Source organism: Lynx canadensis, chromosome B2, assembly GCF_007474595.2.
Source record: "Lynx canadensis isolate LIC74 chromosome B2, mLynCan4.pri.v2, whole genome shotgun sequence".
NCBI classification, from domain to species: Eukaryota; Metazoa; Chordata; class Mammalia; order Carnivora; family Felidae; genus Lynx; species Lynx canadensis.
This window is the reverse complement of record NC_044307.1, coordinates 65,513,691-65,535,505: the sequence shown is the minus strand read 5'-3', so window position 1 is coordinate 65,535,505 and position 21,815 is coordinate 65,513,691. Positions and strand designations below refer to the sequence as shown.

At 35.5% G+C, this 21,815-nt stretch overlaps 1 protein-coding gene across 19 annotated transcripts in view; it reads right to left on the bottom strand.

Moving 5' to 3' along the window:
• Window positions 1–21,815, bottom strand: part of RIMS1 (regulating synaptic membrane exocytosis 1) — a 488,852-nt gene that overhangs the window by 397,232 nt on the left and 69,805 nt on the right. For 17 of the 19 annotated variants that reach the window (XM_030315814.1, XM_030315805.1, XM_030315819.1 and 14 more), the window contains exon 1: window positions 12,006–12,092. In XM_030315814.1, coding sequence (XP_030171674.1) covers window positions 12,006–12,070 — 65 coding nt within the window. In that variant the 5' untranslated portion in view covers window positions 12,071–12,092. Of the gene's footprint in view, window positions 1–12,005; window positions 12,093–21,815 lie in introns of those variants that run through there. The other 2 variants (XM_030315837.1, XM_030315800.2) reach the window with 1 other exon arrangement.

Below are 21,815 nucleotides of genomic sequence, written 5' to 3'. Positions count from 1 at the left end.
CCAGAGCCTGGCTTTCAAGGACATATATGCACTGGCCCCAACCTTCCTCTATAGGTTTATAGTCCTTGACTCTTTTGCTAAATATGGTTCTCCAATTAGATTATATATGCAATGCCCTCTTTGCCTGACTGCTTAATTCTCACTCTGAATTTTTACCCAAATCATTTTCATTTTCTTAACCTGGGATGCCTTAATCTCTCCTTTCTATCTAATTACAATTCTTTCATGAAGTAAAGCTAAAGTCCTCTTTTCTCCCACAGTTTCTCTGACTCCAGACCATCTCAGCCACAATTACACACACACACACACACACACACACACACACACACACACACATCCATATACTCCCTGGCCACTTGAAGAAATTTCATATACATTTTTAAGTAATTTGCTTGACTTAGGTCATTTACTTGTATTGTAATATATCTTTTATGCCTGCATGACCACCAACTTATCTATCCATCCACGCATCTATCCATCCATCTCTCATCTTCCACAATTAAATTATAAACTACTTGAGAGCAAATCCTATACCTAACACTACTTTGGGAGACTTCCTTTCATCTTCCAATTTTGCACAGTATTTGAAACATAGTTTGTATTCAATAAAGATATTTTTAAAGAACTACAGAAAAATATCAGATAGCATATAATTAACTGTTAACATATATATGATAAATTGCCAAGTACTACTGGCTTTAACACATTTTCTCAATCTCCAATTTTGAGTTAGATTTCTCTGTGCTTTCATGCCAATCTGTAAATTCTTTCATAGCCTTATTATCATACTTTGTTGTAATTAACTGTTTACTTGTCTGTCAGTTTAACTAAGCTCTATCTCATTAACAGTTTTATAAGTCTCTAATGTGTCCAAATGAATGAGTAAAATTGAATAAATTAACATAAAAATATACGCTACACATATGGGTCATTTGAAAATGATGGAAATCTTATTTAATGTTATCCAGAGTTAAATAAGACTTAAAAGGTCTGCTTCAGCATGTCATGTTCTGTATTTGTCTACCCAATGACCTCAATTATATATTACTAGTGATGCTATCTAAAGACTTTAAAGACAGTCTAGACACACTCACAATGTTTAGTATTTGTTATATGCATAATAGATGAGTGCATTCATTTATCTACCAAAATCATTTTTTACTAAATAAACATTAATTTGCTGCATAGATTGCTCAAGTCCTGAGCATGATCTTCTCCTTTTATTTAATACCTTCTAGTACCAATACAGAAATAGCAGTGAGTACAGATTCTCCTTTAGCTATAAGCTTCCTGTTTTTCCACAAGAACCATCATTTTCTTGGCACAGGCAAATCGTTCTCATCCTGGACAAAAGACTCTGTAGAAGAGCAGAAGAAATAGCAGTGATTCACAGAGTAACCAGGCTGAGCCCTGAGGCACAGCGACTTTCTAATAATAATATTGCCAACATTTACTTCCCTTTGTATTTTCTCAACATGAGTTTTGGAAGAGAGATCCTATTCAGAGATAGTCACAGTAATTTTGATTTGTGCAATTATCAACCATCTCAACTAACCTTCATTTTCACTGAGCATGTCAGTGGTACATACCAGTGGTTCTATATCATAAGAGTATGTCTGGATAACTTGGGGAAATTTTTCAAATACACATTTCCTGGCCTCCCATAGTAGGGAGCTTTTGAAGCAGACTGTTCACTGCTGCCTTATTTTTTGTAAGTTTATTTATTTTGAGAGAGAGACAGTGAGCAAGTGTGTGCTCAAGCCAGGAGGAGCAGAAAGAGAGGGGGAGAGAGAGAATCTCAAGCAGGCTATGCACTGTCAGTGTGGAGCCTGAAATGGGGCTCAAACCCACGATCCATGAGATCATGACCTGTCAGAAATCAAGAGTGGGATGCTTAAATGACTGAGCCACCCAGGCATCCCCCCACACTGCTACTTCAGAATATGTGAATAATATTTATACAGTACTTTATACACAATTCTCTTCTGTACTTTATCTCATTTCATCCTCAAAAACTCCCATGAGATAACTAGAAACAATTTTCTTCCTATTTTCCAGAAGAGAAAACTAAGATTTAAGAGGGTAAACAACTTGGCTAATGTCACCCAGCAAGTGAGTACCAGAGCAAGAACTAAAAATATTTGGTTCAAACCCTGAATGCTAGGATTTACTATTTACTGAAGAATTGAAAAATTCCTCTTAATCATAATGTAGATCATCTGGATATTGTGAATCCATCCTATACTATGAATCCAGATACCTGGATTTAGACCTAGATCTGCCTCTTTCCTGCCGAGTGACCCTGGGACAATTTACTATCAAAGTTCATGTCTTAAGAGTCTGCCATATGCTGGCCAAGAGCACTGATCATCAAACTCAGTTTTTGCTCATACCATGTGACTTCAGTTAAAGCTGACGTTTAATGAACTCAAACAAAAGTCTGCTTAGGCTTCTAGTGTTTCAGGAAACAGCCTTAGTGTTTCAGAAAATCTCCTTAAAATATCAATATCAAATATCACATGGTCTAAGATTGGCCAAAGAAAACTGAAAAGATAAAGATCCATTGAGCTAGTTGCTTGGGGCTGGCCCTAGGCCTAAGGTAAAGGTGACCCTAATTGCTTCCTGATAGGATCAACAAGATAATAAAAAAATAGGATTCTAGTCAGATGCTCCATACAGGAGGAAACGAATTGCTTTTAGCTAAAACCCCCTCTATTCATAGGAACAAAAGACCTAGATAGCATACAATGGGCAAGGTTCTCCAAGGTTAGGGTCACCAAAATAAAAACTGTTCAGAGCATCATTAACAGAGGACCTAGTTCAGTCAACAAGGGGTAACTGGTGAAAGTAATTTATGATTAATTAAGATCCATGAAAAATAACTATTACATATAAAACTACAATGGGTCTACTCTTACAGAACTAAACTTTTTTAATACCCAAGAAGTTGAAGAAGGCACCTTCTTCGGGGAGCATTCAGACAGAGATGAAAACAATACTATCTTAAAATAGTTACAGCAGAAAGAGGGGCTTTATAAGACTCAATGAACTGGCATAGAATGATTTGCATAAACCACAAAATCATATAGAGAATGAAGACTATAAAAGCCACACAATTTAAAAAAAAATCTGTCACTTCCTAATTATAACCATGAATTGGAAATGTCAGCATCCCTAGTATTCTCTATTTCCAAGATACTGGCTGTACCGACTTTATTCTAAAGGACAACAACATATTTTTTTGGAACTTTTATCTTTTTAATATTACCCGCTCAGTATGATCCCTACTATAGGTGGTAATAGAAATATAGACTGTAACAATGAATGCTTTTTATTGTATATGCAAAAAAAAACTGCAAAAAAATAAAACTCATCACATTTTAATGTAAACATATGGCTTAAAACAGTAGAGAAGAGGCTTCTTATCTCTGAATAATATTTTCATTCATGATAAAATATATAGCTAAAAGATCCTTTGAATATGGAAATATTCCCTTTCTTCTTGACTGAGTTTTAATCAAAAATGAGATATTTTTCAAAAAAGGAGCAATATTTTTATGTAGTATATATGTTAGAATATTTATTTCCTGTAGTGTAGAACACCTACAAAATTATTAAATCTTTTCCAAAAGATTATCAGAGTGAAAAAAAATCACAAAGAACATTTAAAATGGCAAAGTCTAATCATGTTTCAATTTTTACTCAATTTTACTTTTTATCATTATTTACCATCAATAATATTTGAAATTCTATACAAATTTACCTGAAGTAATACAACTGAGATTTCTAAATTTTTCACTTATATATGCCATTTAAGATATGTTTGTATACATAATACGATGCTAAGATTTTATGAGAAAACACGTTCCTGCACATTATGCATTCAATGTTTTCAATCTATTATTGAGATTACACATATAACCTGGAGCCCCCTCCCTTCACTATACACCAGAAGTTCCTTTTGTCTTTCACTGCTTCTAAAACTTCATTAAATTCCACTAAACTTCACCAAACCCATTTAATTCCACATGCTTCATCTCTATTGCCACCAGCAGAGTCCAAGCCACCATTATGTTTTGCCTAAACCACCACAACTGCCTCCTAAGGTTCTTTTATGCTTGTCCAACCCACTTGTCACACTACCTTGGATCATGAATCTCCTTTCTTCGAACCGCTTCAAGGCCTTTTCAATAGTTTTACATAAAATCTGGAGATCTGAGAGGTCTCTAAGATGTAACTCTTGCTCATCTCATCAGTCTCATCTGTTGCCCTCCTCCTCACATTTTTCTGCCTTCTTTTAGTCCCCTAACCAGGCTACACTGGTTTCCATTTAAGATGCACTGCACATACCATCTTCTCTGCCTGGAATTCCCTTCTGCTGGCTCTTCACAAGGCTGACTCCTCATCTTTCAAATCTCTCCCTAAATATCATCTCTTCTCAGTGTCTTCCTTGAACATGCTCTCTAAATAGTTTCCCCTGTGTAGTTCTCTAACACTACATAGATTCAGTTTAGGCTCTTGTTAAAAATGAAGAGTTTTATAAACTGTGTTTTTGTTTAGATTCTCTCCTCCCACACTCTTAAGTTCTACAAGGACAAGGACTCTACTTTATCCATCATCATATCCAGTGCCTGGCACTGGGCTCTACACACAGTACAAACTACATAAATATTTGTTGAAAGAAGAATGAACAGCCTGACTCATTGGAAAGCAAGCAGCAAACTGCTTCACCTACTGCACAATCTCTATCAGTTGAAGAAGTTTACTTCCCCTCTCCTCAATGCTACCTTCTCTTCCAAAGCTGATTTAACTGGTATCTACTGAAGGAATAGACCACACCTGAACTGAGAATTTAAGAGAATTTGGAAAAGGCTGAGTACAATATCTGCTAAGCTTCAGGAACAGAGAATACCACATGGCCCAGGAGGTGCAGAGGGGCAAGATCAGGTCAACCAGGGAAAAGCAGACTAGATTCCAGCATTCACAGGGCCTCTCCCAGGTTTTTGAGAAGAATCACTGTATTCATGATGGTGTTGTATCTGGGGTGGTAGACAGTCTGCCAGTGAGCTGCCCAATTTTCTACATTATCCATGGAACCTCTGCAATCCACTACTACGGCAAGACAGAATTCTAGGCATTTAATATACACAGCCTGAAGTTCATGTCTGGTATGCAGAGCTTAAAGGCATACTGACATAGGGACATGGGCTTCTGTCCAACTGTTTATAATTTCAGAGACATGCTTCTGTTTACTCTGTTAATTAGTATATGATAAAAAGATATAATCAAGTATAAAGATATATGTATATTTAACATAAATTATGGGAAAAGCATATATATTAATATATATTTTCCTCATTATATTTTTTATTCCCAAGGCACTATTTTAAAATTAGGTTAAATATAAGCTACCACATTTACATGATTATATTCATTCTGATCCCATACATGTTGGTCCTCAGAAGTCCCTGTGTTACAATTAATCTGAACAAAGATTGTCATTGCTGAAAAAAGCATGCCCTTGAGATCTGAAAAAGTATGCCTATTAAAAAAGTGTGGATATAGCTTCCCTGTCAATTCAAGGCTGACTCATCTGAAACTGTGAAGAAGGGGGAAAAAAAGAGTATGTGTGACACACATGTCCATGTCAAAAGCTTCAATGCAGATGGTGCTCAATGATCCAGTCCAGGATATGAATTACCACTGCATAGGGAGATCATTTCTAGAAAAGAAGAAATAGAAAGGACAAAAACAAAATAGCAAAATAAAATCCTGAGACTCAGTAATTTGAATTTTTACCTAGAACCTAAATCCATTTTTTGTTAAATAAATTAAATTGATAATTAATTACAGAACTTACAAACATATGAGTAACAAATTTTTTAAAGTAAAAAACAAAAACAAAAACAAAAACAACAAACTCATACCAAAACCTATTTCTCATTTTTTTTCCAAATGTAATCAGAGAAATCCAAACCAAAGAATCTCACCTTCTGATTGATTCCTTAACTATACTGAACCCAGACTCTGAGGTTACACTGGTAATTTTTATATGATGAAATTGGTCATACATGTGAACACACACACGCATACACACAACAGAGTTAAATTTATTTTCTAGGAACTAGAAATCACAAGTGTCAATAATCCCAAATCATGAATGGTTCAAGGGTTATATAGAATTGACTTTTGAATATGAGCTTTTCTGAAGATGTGAGGATTTCATACACATTTATAAGAATCATTATAAATGTTCAAATAAAACAGAATTTAAGTAATCAAATAGCTTCCCATTAGCTTTCACAGAAGCTGATGGCTTCACTGGTAAATTCTGAAACATCTGAAAAAAATTTACAGTAATCTTTCACAAACTCTTTCTAAATGAAATAATAGGGAATACTTCTAAATTCATTCTATGAGATCAATGTTACCCTGATACCAAAATCAGACAAAGAAATCACAGGAAAACTATAAACCAATATTAGTTATAAATATATACACAAAAATCATCAAAAATAATAGCAAATCAAATAAAGAAATATGTAAAATGGATAACCAAATAGGATTTATCCCAGTAATGCAAGATTGGTTCAACATATGAAAATCAAAACAGTACACCATGTTAATAAAATAAAGGACAAAAAGCACATCACCATCTCAATAAATGCAGAAAAAGCATTTGAGAAAATCCAATATCCTTTTATGACATGAACACTCGACATACTAGAAATGGAAAGAAACTTCCAAAACCTAATTTAAAAAAAACATCTACTGACACTCCACAACTAACATCATATTTAATAGGGAAATTAAGGGGTGCCTGGGTGGCTCAGTCGGTTGGGTGTCCGACTTCGGCTCAGGTCATGATCTCGCGGTCTGTGAGTTTGAGCCCCGCGTCGGGCTCTGGGCTGATGGCTCAGAGCCTGGAGCCTGCTTCCGATTCTGTGTCGCCCTCTCTCTGGCCCTCCCCCACTCACGCTTTGTCTCACTCTCTCTCTCAGAAATAAATAAACATTTAAAATTTAAAAAAAAAATAGGGAAATTAAGGCTTTCTTCCTAGGATAAGGAACAAGATACGTATGTCTGCTATAACCACTTTTTGACAACTAGATATCCAATGTACCAGAGAATGAAATTGGATCCCTACCTCACACCATATACAAAAAGTAACTCAAAATGGATTAAACAACTAAATTGCACACCTTGAAAGGTGAATTGTATATATGGTATGTGAATTACATGTTCATTTTAAAAAGTAGGCAATCACCAACAAAGACAAAGCAAAACAAGAAAGACTGAATTATGATACATGTACCTCTATGGATTCAACTTATTCCTGATAATGTCACCTTCCACCCGATAACACAAACATTGTCTAAGCATTTTTATTCCTTTGTACATTTCCCTTTATACCCTCATTTTCTGGATTTTTACTTGCAAATTCCAACTTCAGTTCTAGTGTGACCAACCATTCCAATTTCCCAAGGACTGGGGGGTAAGTTTGGGGGATTTCCAGGACATGGGACTTTCGGTACTAAAGCATGGATAGTGCCAGGAAAACTGGGACAAGTTTGTTCTTGCATGATCTTTCATAATTTACTAAATTCCTCTGCTCTTTGTTTCAGTACAGTTGATACCCTCTACACTGTTGATTGCAGTCTTTCCTTCCAACTCTATACTTTCTCTCCATGCTATTTCAGTTGTCCTAATGGTTTTTATTATAAAGTAATTGCTCACAAATTAGTATATCTCATCTAACCCTCTCCTGAGTTTGAGATACGAATAGCCAACTGTCTTCTGAATGTTTCAATTGGAGAGATCTTTGTCTACTAATACATAAGTCTAACGCTAAATCTAAACTTGCTTTCATGCCTAAATTAACTCTCGTCTTAATTTTATCACATTCACCTAATCTCTTGAACTAAAGTGAGTTATCTCCTCTCATCTTTGTTTTATTACTATATCTAATGAATCACTATACTCTAATTATACTACCTGGAAAATTTCCTCAAATCTGCCCTACCTCCTATCTCTCCTATTTATTCCTGCTAACACCTAGGACAGATATTGATGTATACACAAGAGTTCCTCAGACTTTTTAATTCCATAATTCCTTTGAAAAACTCAAAACCCCATAATGGTATGTCAAATTTCAAAATACAGTATTAAAAATAAAACCTAAGAGAAGGCACAATTACTTATTTACTTTTTCCAAGTTAGACAAATGTCCTGTTCTCCAGAGATTCTGATGCACCACTTCCTACCTCCTTTCTGTCTTCTCTTTTACACACAAAACCCACACTCACCCCTACACATACGAATTCCTATCCACCCACACAACCACATAACACACAAATACATATACACACATGTGCTCAGGTTCCAGTATTGAGCACATGTTTTAAATTACCCCAGCACCACCTGGTGTTTTGGGCCTTGGGCAACTGTTCTCTCCGTCTGGAAAACTGTATTCCAAAACTGCCTACTTACTGAACTATCCATCTTTCAAAATCCATATTAACTATTGCAGGCTCTTAAATCCTTCCTTGACCCCAACAACCCCAAACAGAATAAATCATTTTTTAACATATTGCACTCATCCTATAGTATTATAATTTATTTGATTATGTAACTGCCACCTCCAACTTGAGAGAAAACCCTTAATAAGAGACAGGCATTCTGTCTCATTTATACTTACACTTGAGGGACTCAATTTGTTGAACTTCACCATTATTTTTGATACATTTATTACTTTGATTAAGTGATGACAACTTATACAGCATGTCTAAAATATGACTAAGTGACATTTTACTAATAACTAAAAAAGAATCTTTGGATAGTTTATACACAGTTATCAAAAATATAAAGTATACTGATATGTGTATCCATCAATCTAGACTTGCAAAATAGAATGCACCAAGTAACATAAGTATAGCCACCCTACTTCCTGTCTACCTACCACTCTTTTCCTACACAGTCAAGCATTTTGAAAAAGTCATGTACAATCACCATTTCCTTTCCTGACTTCTCATTTCCTTCTCACAACAATTGAAATAGAGTATTTCCACCCACGTATATATTAAAACTGCTATAACAAATGCCACCAATGACTTACTTCTATATGGACAATTCAAAGGATATTTTTTTTATCTCTGAAGTTATTAACTGATTTTCTGCTGTATTTGATACTACTGGAGATTCCCCTTGAGCCCCTCTACTACCTTGGCTTCTGGTTCTTCTATTTCTTTATTTCTCAGCTGAGTCATGGGATCCTTTTCCTTTACCCATTCATTATGCACTAATTTTACCTAGGGCTCTCTATGCTATTTTCTTGTAACTATATATATTTTGGTGATGTCATCTACTTTTCCATTTAACTATTTCAGGTTCATATACCCAACTATTTCTTGGACCTATAGACCTATAGCACAAGTACCACAAAATCATTATATCAAAATCCAAACTCCTCACAGCTTACCTACCTAGACCTACTTAGCTTCTTTAATTCTACTTTTCAGTCAGTGGCCCTTAATTACCAAACAATTGATATGATAGTCCCTCTAAATTCTTTCTTTACAAAACCATATTCAATTGACAATCAAGCATGCCAATGTGACTCCTTACTCAGCTCTTGAAATGTTTCCTTCCCACACCTTCTGCCACTCCTACAGGTCAAAGGCTTATCATTATCTTTCTTTGGACTATTACAACTGTCTGTTAATTGATTTGCTTATTCCTAGTTTTGTCCACATCACATTCATATTCCATTTTCCTCACTTCTGTCAAAGTAATACATATTTTATATACCTACACACATACATATAATGCAAATCTGACTAAGCCACTCTCCCAATTAAAACCCATTAGTGCATCCTTATAACTATAGTGTGTATTAAATTTTATATTTTTACCCAGTTATCATACACAGAAATCTAAATTCATCCTATAAGATTAACCTAGGATACTTTCTTGGATTTTTCTAATCTCTTCTATTCCATTCAAATTAAAACAAACAAACAAAAAAGTAGCCTTTATTGATTTTCAGATCCAGTGATAGGTAGTGACTCACAAATTTAAAAACACTCACCTGCAGGCTAAAGCCATCCTTAATCTCCCTGCCCCTCCCCGCTGTTTATTATTGCCTTTTCTTATCAACCTAGATAGGCACAGGTGTGGATATGGAGAGCTCAAATTACAAACACACTATAGAGAATCAGCAGGATAAGGAATGGATTGCAAACTTTAAATTGTTCAATTTAACTAAAGAGAGGTTCACTATTTTAACTTGAAAAGTTCAGGTAAACAAAGAGGTTGTCAAAATAGAGGATTCAAAGGGACTACAGTTGCTTCTTCTTGGCTACTATACTCAGAAGGACCACCAGGAAAGTTCCACTAGGTGAAAGATAAATTAGGATGGATTTCTACAACTCTTAAGTCTATGGAAACTAAAAACAAAGTAAAGAAAATTATCTAAAATCTTGTTGGGAAGTACAACAATTGCTGTTATGTATCTAATAATTCCAATTTAAAACAGACATTAAAATGAGTGGGATCAATTAAAATGGAACCTCAATATGTGAATTATAACATTTTAAAATCAATATTAATTCCCCAAAGAACTTTCCCAGGAATAGTTTGAATTCTAATATAATCCTAATATAAAGTAAAACATTTTGTAATGCCTAGAACATAAGATAGGAAGCAGGGCTCATAAGCTTCCATGAATTCTGAAGGAAAGTTCCATCAGCAGGAAAATGGCTTTAAAGCAGAAACATTTATAGAAAAAAAAAACATGGCAATGTCATTAAGAGTACTTCTTCCAATTTTTTTTCAATGTACAATTTCAAAACAAGTCGTGTTTTACTACATTTAAATCCAAATTATTTTTATTCCTTGAAAAGTACTGATTAAATGTAGAAGGTGATATTCAAGCATACTTATTGAGATAAAATCTATAATTGATCTATTGGGCCTCTTGAAATTTATTCACCAAAATTTCCTTTCCTAAAACACCAATATTTTAAATGATTTGTGACTGAATGTAATATATAAACTATAAGCATTTAAATGTTTTATTTAATTTTAGTCTTTGCCAATGTTAATACAAACTTGTCATAGCAACAGAATTAAACAAAAATTTATGTATCTTCTTACTCTTTACAATTTTATCACTTTATTTTGGTTTACTTCAAAGACTTCTCAGCTAAAGAAATCTATAGAAAATCACTCTTAGGACACATTTCTTCAAAGGTATTTGATAAAAACCAATAGTAACTACTTGGCTGTAATGGTTGTTCTGCAGAGTATTGCCGCTGCTGAGACATGTTAAGGGAATGTTTAATTTTTCTTACTAAAAGCATAATTCTATTCAGAAGACTGAATATATCCTGTTACTCTGCAGAATTTTAAAGCTATTGACATTTTATCTCATCAAAATCCATGTTCACAACTCAGAATTTACTTATTTGGCTTCCTCTCTACTTCCTGCTTCCCTTTTGTGTTGGTCATTTAACTCTTCACTAATATCTACACTTGAGTTCGCAATAATAAAAATGAAACTAGATGGACAATCTGCTCTTTTAGATTGTCCATGCCTTTAAGTAATACGGTGAGGGTGGGTAGTGGACTACCTCCCTTACTTGCAGGCTCCTTCCCTGTCTGCACCTTGCCTTCCTATGTCCCTAAAAGCCTAGGCTCCAGCTCACACACATTCTAAATCCAAAAGGTACAGAATTTCTGCCACCCTGGAACCCCTAAAAGTGTGTCCCTTTCCTCTAATTAGTTTTATGCTTCCAATATGGCATTAGAAACATCACTTAACAAAGGTACTTAATACAGAGCTCATGTTTCCAGATAATTTTATGATTCAATATAGCCTTTTTATTACACATACACGAGTAGTCAGAGTATCTTACTCCCACATGCAATGTGAATTAATAAATCCGTAACCAGTGATCTGTGTAAGAGACGACATTTTCAGTCAATAAAACTAATGCCATACTCACGGTGTAGGTTGGTGGGGCTGGTTTTCAGCATTTCTTGGTGTTTTGCAGGCAGCAGGCTTCGCCATGTCCCTGACAACACACCTGGGGCGCATGATAGACAGCACAACGCACTATTAATTATAAAAAGGGTAGAACACATCTGGAAATTAAACACGGTACTGAAAACACAGTCTAATGGAAAATCTTTGTAAGCCCCTTCTATATTAACCTGGAGGCCCTGGAAAAGCCCTTAGAGTTGAGTATTTTTGACTCAGACTTTCAAGAGCTCAGTTGTACCCAAATAAAATCTGTGCTAGCCTCCTTATTTGATTTCCCTTTTAGCACCAATAAAACGATTGTCAGCAGTTTTCCCCATAGAAGAAATGCTACTGAAAGCTTTGGCTTCACCATGTGATGACATCTGAAAGCTTAAAAATATGAACAGCTGTTGTGTTGATATGTTAAAAGATGGGCAGGATTTTCTGTGGCTTTGGCTATTTTACTAAAAGATATGGACTCCTGTTTCATGCTATTCCTTACCACACAGGTTTTTTCCTTTATCAAAAAGAGATCGAACAGGACTGAAGATATTCTCTATGTTCAAAATCCCCTTCAAGTTAATTAAGAGAAAGACTTAGAAGGAAATGTTCATATATAAAGTATGCGTGTGTGTGTGTACAATACATAGAGAAAATACCTCCACAATGTGAAAAATATATAAAAGGTCTTTGTGTCTTGAGTCCTCCATTACAGGATACATAAATGCAGAGGACAGACAATATAACAGAGCTCTAAAGGGCAGCAGAAGATGCTCTCACCCTATTAACAGGGCATACTGAGCATTGAAGGGATTCATTGACAGAAATCCAAAAAACACCCCATCTGAGGCTGTCCTTGGATGGCTCAGATATCCCTTCACCCCAAAAGCTTTAAAAATATTGCTTTTAATAGGGAATGCTTGGTTATAGAGCTGAGACACCACATCTTAGACTTTGCTAGATGGGAAAGCCCCTCAGGACCCAACATTCTCAAATTTGAGTCTTGTTCTTCACAACTTTCTTAAAGGCTTCTGGGAGGTTTGACTACACTACTAATTTTTAAGGCCAGTCATGTTATTCCAGAAGTGGATCGCTGATGAGGCAGTGGCAGATAAACTTTTCCCAGAGCTAAAAGCTGCATGGCAAAATTCTCCACTTCTGAAAGAAATGATACAGGGAAACGTGGACACAACGCACAGAAACGTGCACACAGACATACTGCTCATTCCAAACAAGATCAAGTAAGACTTAGAAATCAATATGTAACATGACGAGAAAAGAAAGTGGTACCATTTCAAAGCCTCAGTATACTTCCTTCCTAGGATAAAAGTAAAGAAATGTGGCATTTTTCAAGAACTGATGCTAAACTCTTAATGGACTGGTCAAGAGAGGAATCAAAAACATCCACAGGAACCACAAAGCCTTCTGTTCTTGTTCTGGTTTCATGGAAGAAAAAAGCCCCTTAGGCATCAGGGTTAAGGGAATATTCAGGAAGGTACTTGTTAGGAAGAAATAATGTCCTGGGATTTCTGAGCTCTGAAATGTTAGTCTAACTTATACAAAGTACAATGCTCAGGAAGTTACATTTCATCGCACTGGAAAATCTTTAGAAATTCTCACTCAAGTAAAAATAGTACATTTAGCATATTTAATCTACATGCACTGGTTTGTTAAAATATCGGAAATATCACCAACTTTGGAAAAATTTTTGAAGAATTATATCTATGAGAAACCATATGCAACCTTCTGTCTTAGTTCATTTCTTTTTTTTCTCTAAAGTTTCAGGTATTAATACAAAATTTTGAAAAAAAATAAATCAGCTACTTTAATTACAGTTTTCCTTAGATATGCTTTTAAGTAACTCTTTTTGTAATAAATGTGGACTATCAGCTAGCACTAAAGATAGGTTTCTAAGCAAAACTTTTTTTTTTTAATCTGAGTGAAAGACCACATCTGAGTATGAAAATTCTCAACTAATTTCAAATAACCAGTGGTTTTAGTGTAAAAGCACAATAGCTGACATACTGCTTCTGTCTGTACAACTATATAATCTTTCAAATAAAACTTTATTTGAATTTCTGAACTTTAAATATTAAATAATGAAAACAAATACATCACACTAAAAACATTTAATATTTACAACTGAGATATAATTTTGAATATACTTAATTAATACACTTAAATTAATTTTTAAAAAGCAGATAAACAACATATTTTTCATACTAACATGTATTCTGACCACAGGACTACAGTGATATAGCTGGCTACTGAATCTGTGTTTTCAGAGGGAAAAACTATTTATTTCAGATTGCTAATTATTCAACCAATCTGATGGGATCCTAAACTATGGTAATATATATTCCTACATTTTTTTTAATGCTTATTCATTTTTAGAGACAGAGAGACACAGACCTTTAGTGGGGAGGGGCAGAGAGAGAGAGAGAGAGAGAGAGACAGAATCTAAAGCAGGCTCCAGTCTCTGAGCTGTCAGCACAGAGCCAGATGCGGGGCTTGAATTCACAAACTGTGAGATCATGACCTGAGCCGAAGTTGGACACCCAACCAGCTGAGCCACCCAGACACCCCTAATATTCCTACATTTTCTAATTTGGCATGTTTTTAGTGAAGTTTTTTTAGATACAAGAAAAAAAATATTTTTTAAAAAACCCCTATGCTCAGATACATTCATAAGAAACATAAAAAAAATAGGGGTGCCTAGGTGGCTCGGTTGGTTAAGCATCTGACTTTGGCTTAAGTCATGATCTCACAGTTTGTGGGTTCAAGTCCCACATCGGGCTCTGTGCTGTCAGCTCAGAGCCTGAAGCCTGCTTCAGATTCTTGTCTCCCACCCTCTCTGCTCCTCCCCTGCTCACACTCTCTCTCTCAAAAATAAACATTAAAAAAAAAGGTACATAAAAAAATATAATACGCTTATAAGATTTTTGGTAGCCTGTGTGGATTAACATTTCTCTTTTTTGGATTAACATTTCTTTAAAATCATAATTGGAATTGTTGTGTCTGGCATATCACAGTTTGGAGGGGTAAACTGTTAATAGTTTTGACGGTTCTAATATGTAGAAACTGTTTGGTACCAGCATGTTCTATTATCTCCTAGGCATTAAACTTATAATAATACAGACCTGCTCATACTTTAAGAAACACAACAAACACAACACTATTTCAATATGTTGTAGCAATTAAGTCTTTTCCTCTACATATGATTTATTCCTTCAGCCAGACATAAGGAGGCCACAAACCCTGCCAAAGTGCTGACTTCCCAGAATCGTTATGGATCAACAGACTAGGAGTTCAAGGGGTTTGACCTCTTATTCTTTGCAACTGTCTTTTAATTCCTCAGAGATTTATCAGACATGGATTCTACACAGTCTTCAAACTGCAAGTGAGCATTCCTTCATCATCAAGCATTACTGCAGATTTATGCAAATGAGACATTCTGCAACCACCTCAGGGGACCGCTTCTCCTGACTCCGCCCTCAGCGCTGCTGGGTTTTATGAATGACTGCAATCAATGCGATGAATGTCTGCCAACTGCCCACTCAACCACGTCTACTCTTCCTGCACATACACACGGGAGAAACTCAAACTGCCACAAACCTGTCGATGAGGTTATGGTAAGACTTTCATCTTTCTAAGCAGGAACTAAATGTGCTTCCAGATACTCAGAGTATGTGAGTTAAAAATCTTAAATGCCTTCAAAAAACATAATTTACATAATTACTTTCTCTATTTTGAGTTTCAATGTTGGTTCCTGTAATCACTACTCACCCCCCTTCACCCACCTGCAAAACACACACACACACACACACACACACACACACACACACACACACACCACTATTTTATGAAACTTTATTTCAACTTGAACGTCATCTAAATTGTTTTATCTTTCATGGCTAATGTCAGGAAACTAGTTACTGTGCACTAAGCTGTCAAATAGATATGGCATGTTTACATTTCTGTTCTCAATTTCTTGTTTTTGAATTTTACTGAAATTTCTCCAATCATCAGTGGAGATTAGTACATTCAAAGTGTCTGGGGAAAAAGTGTATTTGTGCTTACTCCCCAAGTGTTTTTGTACTAGTCTGCATTTGTCATAAGAAATCTTAGATCCAGTTAAAATAACATAAGATTGAGAGAATGAATTTTTTTTAATACATAATCTCCTGATTTGCAGATCACTAATTAAAATATATATAGAAACAAGGATTCTCCAGCAGCCATCTCCATCTAGGCTGATTGCAAATACATTTCTCTAGCAATTTAAGCCAAAAACTTTAGACTTTACTCCTCTTTTCTCTTAACACTTTGTGTCCAATCTATCAGATTGGTTCTATTTTCAATTTATATCCAGAGTCTGACCATTTTTTATCTCCTCCATTATTGCTACCCTGTCTTGAGACCTTATCACCATTTACTTGCATTCCCACAAGACTTTTAACTGATTGCCCAGCATTTACCCTTGCCCTTATCCTATAGTCTATTCTCAACACAATAGCCAGAGTGACTCTTTTTTAAAGATAAATCAGATCATGACTGCTGTGCTAAAAATTCTGCAGTGGTTCCCCAGTTTACTCACAATAAATTGCCAGAGTCCTCAGAATATAATGTGGCCTCCTATAACTCTCAGAGTTCATCTCCTACTGCTTCCTTCCTCCCTCCTTGCTCATTCCACTCCAACCATACTGGCTGGTTTTCCTCAGACACACCAGGCATGATCTTATTTTGGGTCCCTTTCAACCAACCAACCTTTCCTTCCATCTGGAATGTTATTTCCTGATATTGGTAGACTAACCTCCTTACCTTTTTCAAGACTTTGGTCAAATGTCAGTTTTTGATGGTTCCTATTCTGATTATTTTACGTACCACTATAATCTGCTTTCCCACAGCCACCACACTCATATACGTCCAATGCCCTTTACTTGCTATACTACTTACTAAAATTTACTGCCTCCCACTGGTAAAATATGAACTGCTCAAGAGGAGGCATCCTGGTCTCTTTGGTTCCTTGACATATGCCAAGAACCTAGAATAGTGTCTGATGTAATAGTCAATACATAATTGTTACATGAATGAATAACATAAAAAGGACAAAAGCTGTGGGTTTCAAACGACTAATTTTAAGACTCTAAAATATAATGATTTAGGATAGATTCTAGGTAACACTTTTTTGCAAGATTACAGCAATTCTATAAAATATTTACAGAATATAAATTGATTTATGGCCAATAGGTTTTGTGACTTGAATAACTTCGCTAAATGTGTTTTCATACAGTTTGACTAAGTTTCATTCTCTTTCTGAACAAGAAAATAGGTATTTCTCACCATATAACTTACTTAGTGGAAAAGACTCTTTAACGTCAACCCATTGCTCAAACCAGGAAGATACCGTTTAACATCTAGTGTACTGATATTTTATCAAATAAAATATTTGTATATGAGGCAATTTTTTAATAGTAAAGAGAGAAAATTAATCTCTTTTTCTTCTGATTTTGCTAAACAGGGTGGGAAAATAACAAGTACTTGTGCTCATTTAACACTAATTATGTACCAAATCCAAATAGCATATCTTATTCAATCTTCAAGATATCTACCCCAAAAAAGAGATTTGATTGTCCCATTTGACAGATGAAGAAGAAACTGTACATCCAAGAGATTAAATTATTTTTCAATAGGAATGGCAAATATTGATATTTTAAGAAGCCAAGATTTTTATCAAGGTCTATTTGGTATCAAAGTTGATGTCCTTTCCATCATTGCAAGCAGCCTCCTGACATTAACACAGGCAGTCAGGTTGGTTAAATTAGAAATGTAGAGTGACCTTAAGACCAATGGCAACACTATGGAATGTGAACAGCAAGACAGGCCATCGGCATATATTACAAGTTTATAAAGGAAAAAGAATCAAGAAAGCTAAAAAGATTTTTTAAAATTCATTTTCAAAAGAAACATAATACAATTGATAAAAATCTCTTCAAATATATTTTTCAAAGGAGGCCTTCCACAGTGATCTCATTTCCACTCACAAATACTAAAAGAGAGAAAGCTGAAAAATATTACTTTAAAAAGTGAGTTTTTAAAAATTGCATATTCATGTCAACTTAACCATGAACAAATGAGTATGATGACTGTTACCCATAAGATGAAGATGAAACAGTAAAACTTCTACACCAGAAGGAGAGAGTGAATGTTGGTATTTTTCTTGAAAATCCAGATGTACTAATCACAAATCATCAGGGCCTGTTATACCTCTGATGTGCATTCAGGGAATCCTCAGAAGCTACATTGGAGTAATTTTTATTTTAAAAAAAGACAGGAGGACAGAAGAAGCAGATTCCTAATGAAAAGGGAAACCAGCTGGACATTTTTCACAATGACTGATGAGGGTTGCTGAACCTTTCCTGAAAAGGCCAGGAAGTTATTCACAAAACCAGACAAAAAAGTATAGAATTCTAAAATCAAGGTGATAACAAGATAAAGATTCACTACAGAGATTAATGGGTGATTCCAAATTTTAGGCAAACAGATTTTTCAAAGACTGATAAAAAAGAAAATGATAGGTAAAAAAACCAAGTCCAGGTCTTCTGAATTATTTAAACCTGCTTATTAGTCCTTATGTCTGTAAAGGCTAATTTTGTTTCCTAATATTGTTTCCAACATTTTGGCAATATGACCAATTAACCCCCTTTTATCCATGCTACTATTTTCTGTTAACATAATTAGTTTCTTTTTTCATTCACCAATTGTTGAAATATTATACATATCTATGGATTTATATCTGTTCTCATCCCCCCCCCCACACTGTCCCATTTACACTCTTCTACTTATTAACCTGTGTACATTCTCCAAAATCCACATGCTGCCTGAAAAACAAAATGACTTTAAAAGAAAAATCAAAAGTACCAGAAATTTTCCTACCACTAAACCTGAAAGAGAGAACTTCATTCATTCCCCAGAGGAGGGGAAATACATCTAATAAGAAGTAAGGAATTTCCACAAGTAGGAAGCAATTAACATGGTCAATGCAGCAGAGGCATCAAAGAGGAGTCCTGAAATCATGTTTTGAACTCTCCAGGAGTAAAAAGAGATGGGGCACAAGTGGAATTATGATGGGTCGATAGGACAAGGGGTGATGTGAAAGTGCAGAGAGAGAATGTAGATAATTAGTGCAAATGGAGACAAAAGCTGACTTGAAAAAAGAGGAGTAATGAAGGGAAAGATGTTTTTTTCATACTCAGAGGCAAGATTCTAGGCAAGGGAATTGGCCTAGGGAAAAGAAAGTAGTTAAAGGTACAGGCAGGGGGGAGGGTGAGGAGAGGAAGGAAGGAGAGAAGAAAAGAGACAGGAAGGACAGGAGAAAGGACAGAATTTAGTGAGAAAGCAAAGTTGCTGGGGAGAGGGAGAGGGATGGCATAGAACAAACAGGTAGGGGATTTGTTCCCAAAATGTCACCTTTCATTTGAACATAACTGCCATCTCCATTTTCTGCAGAAAAGATTCCTGAAGGATAATGCTCCATCAGATTGATTTTGTAAAGGTCTTGGAGAGGGGAAAGTCATCTCTTCACCTCTTTTCTTATTCGAATTCAGCTTATTAGAGGCAGAAAGTTCTGCTTAAAGCTTCCCCACTCCTTCCGGTGCCTGGGGTAGGGAGGAATGTTTGAGGGGGGAGCTCTTTCCTCTCAACCATCATCCACCAAGAGTTTGTTTTCAGTAGGGAGGAGGATCACCGTGTCTTAAAAGCAAGAGTAAGTGGGCAGTTTCTTCTTTTGCCTGTTGAGTATAGGCATAGAGGGACCTCTTTTTGCTTCTCCTTGAGCATCCAGCTTTCCTCAGTAAGCACCCAGAGCAGACCTAGGTGGGGCAGTCTGCGATGTTGCTAACTCTACCTCTCTTTCTCACTAACCCAGCTCTGTTCAAGCTATTTAGGTAAACACATCTGAAGCCTGTTCAGAGGACTTAGTCTTTTAGATTTAGAGTGAGTTTTAAGGAAACAAAAATGAAACGACAACAGCAACAAAAACTCACCTGGGACTGACAACCCACAGCAAATAAGAACAACATCACAAAAACTTAAATAATATCTAATTTTCTCAAGTGACGGAAAGAACATAGTTTGGATCAGTAAAGTCAGCCTGTTATGTTCTTCTGGCACTTGCGACAGTGCTTCCGTGTGGAACACATCGCCATGGGCTCCAGTTTCACAAACAAAAGTCCCACCTATTTCTTTTCTATGAAAGAAAGCATATAGGTCTAAAAGTGAATGAGAATGATAGCATTGGGGGTATAATCCTGGACCTAAAAAAAAGCTATCCTAAAGAGGAAACTGTTGTCAGCTTTTAGTTCAATTTCATTAATGAATAGTTCCTAACACCGCTCACAGCTAACTTACATGTGTCTGACAGCCTGATGGAGAACCACTAGTCTGAACTTGCTGGCTCTGTCCCAAGCCTGGTTGAGTATGGTCTCTCCCATCTTTAACAATCACTGACTTGAATGGGATGAGAGAGACTGTTCAGTCAGCAATAACATCAAGTTAAACAAGAATAGTAGCACTCTCAAAGAGAAAATGTAACTAAAAATTGTCCTGATTAATTTAAAAAAGCAACTCAGCAAAACAAGATGAATTTCAATAAATGTAAACATTCTTAGATATGAAAACTACACAATAACAAAACAGAGAAATAACAGTGAATAGTATCAGCTAAAATTTCTGAGTGCCTACAGTGGGCTAGGAGCTGTGCTAAGAATTCCATATGTTATTAGTCATGGCACCTGATCATATGTCAATATTGCATTTGGCATGACCCAAGTTACACATTTATTTGTGAAATACCACAATTTCTTTTCAGGAGGCTCAATTCATCATAAAAAATCTATGTTATCAATGAATTACTTGGTTTTGAGCAAATAAATTATCTCATTGTCATTCAAGTTTTAGCAAGAGGCATACAATAGTGATTATTTCAAGTTTCAACCCTTCACCCACATCTCCATGCCATATTTCAGTGCTGTAGAAGAATAACAGATAGTTGTCAGGCAATGGTTATCTACAGTCTAAATATCCAGAGTAAAGAATGCAATTTGGAAAAAAAAAAGAAGAAGAGGAAGAGGAAGAGGAAGAGGAAGAAGAAGAAGAAGAAGAAGAAGGAGAAGAAGAAGAAGATACAATTTTGTAGTTGAGAGAGCTAAATGGTATTTGTAAAGATTATTGCCAGAGCTTTCTTACAACTCACAATTTTTTTTTTTGCTCTTTATTTGTAACACAAACCATAGCTCTTTGAATAATGATTTTAGGGTAGTTCTATGTATCTAAGTATGCCTTTTTTCCACAAGCATTCATTCTCCTTCCTCATCGGGGAGCCAGATAGTTAAGTAAATATCTACTAAGAGGTCCATAATGGTTCCTTGGTGGTATTTAAGTGGATTTTAAATAGATAAAATAAAATGGGAAAATGAAACTTGGAAAAGGATTAATGAAATATTTCAGGCATTGCTTTCAATTAATTGTAACATTTTCTCAACTGATTCACCTGCGTAGAAAGTTAGAAAATGGAGCCAGATAGGAAGATATGTTGTATGTGGGCTATTACTTATGAATAAATATTAAAGTACTATATTAAAATATATATAGCATTCATTTTTTGTTGTAAATTGTATTTCTTTATTCTGTCAGGAAACCACAATACTGATGAAAGGTATGATATTTGGAAAGATAATCCAGTGAATATGATTTCTTACTCCTTATTGACAAGGACAAACATTCTCTAAACCCT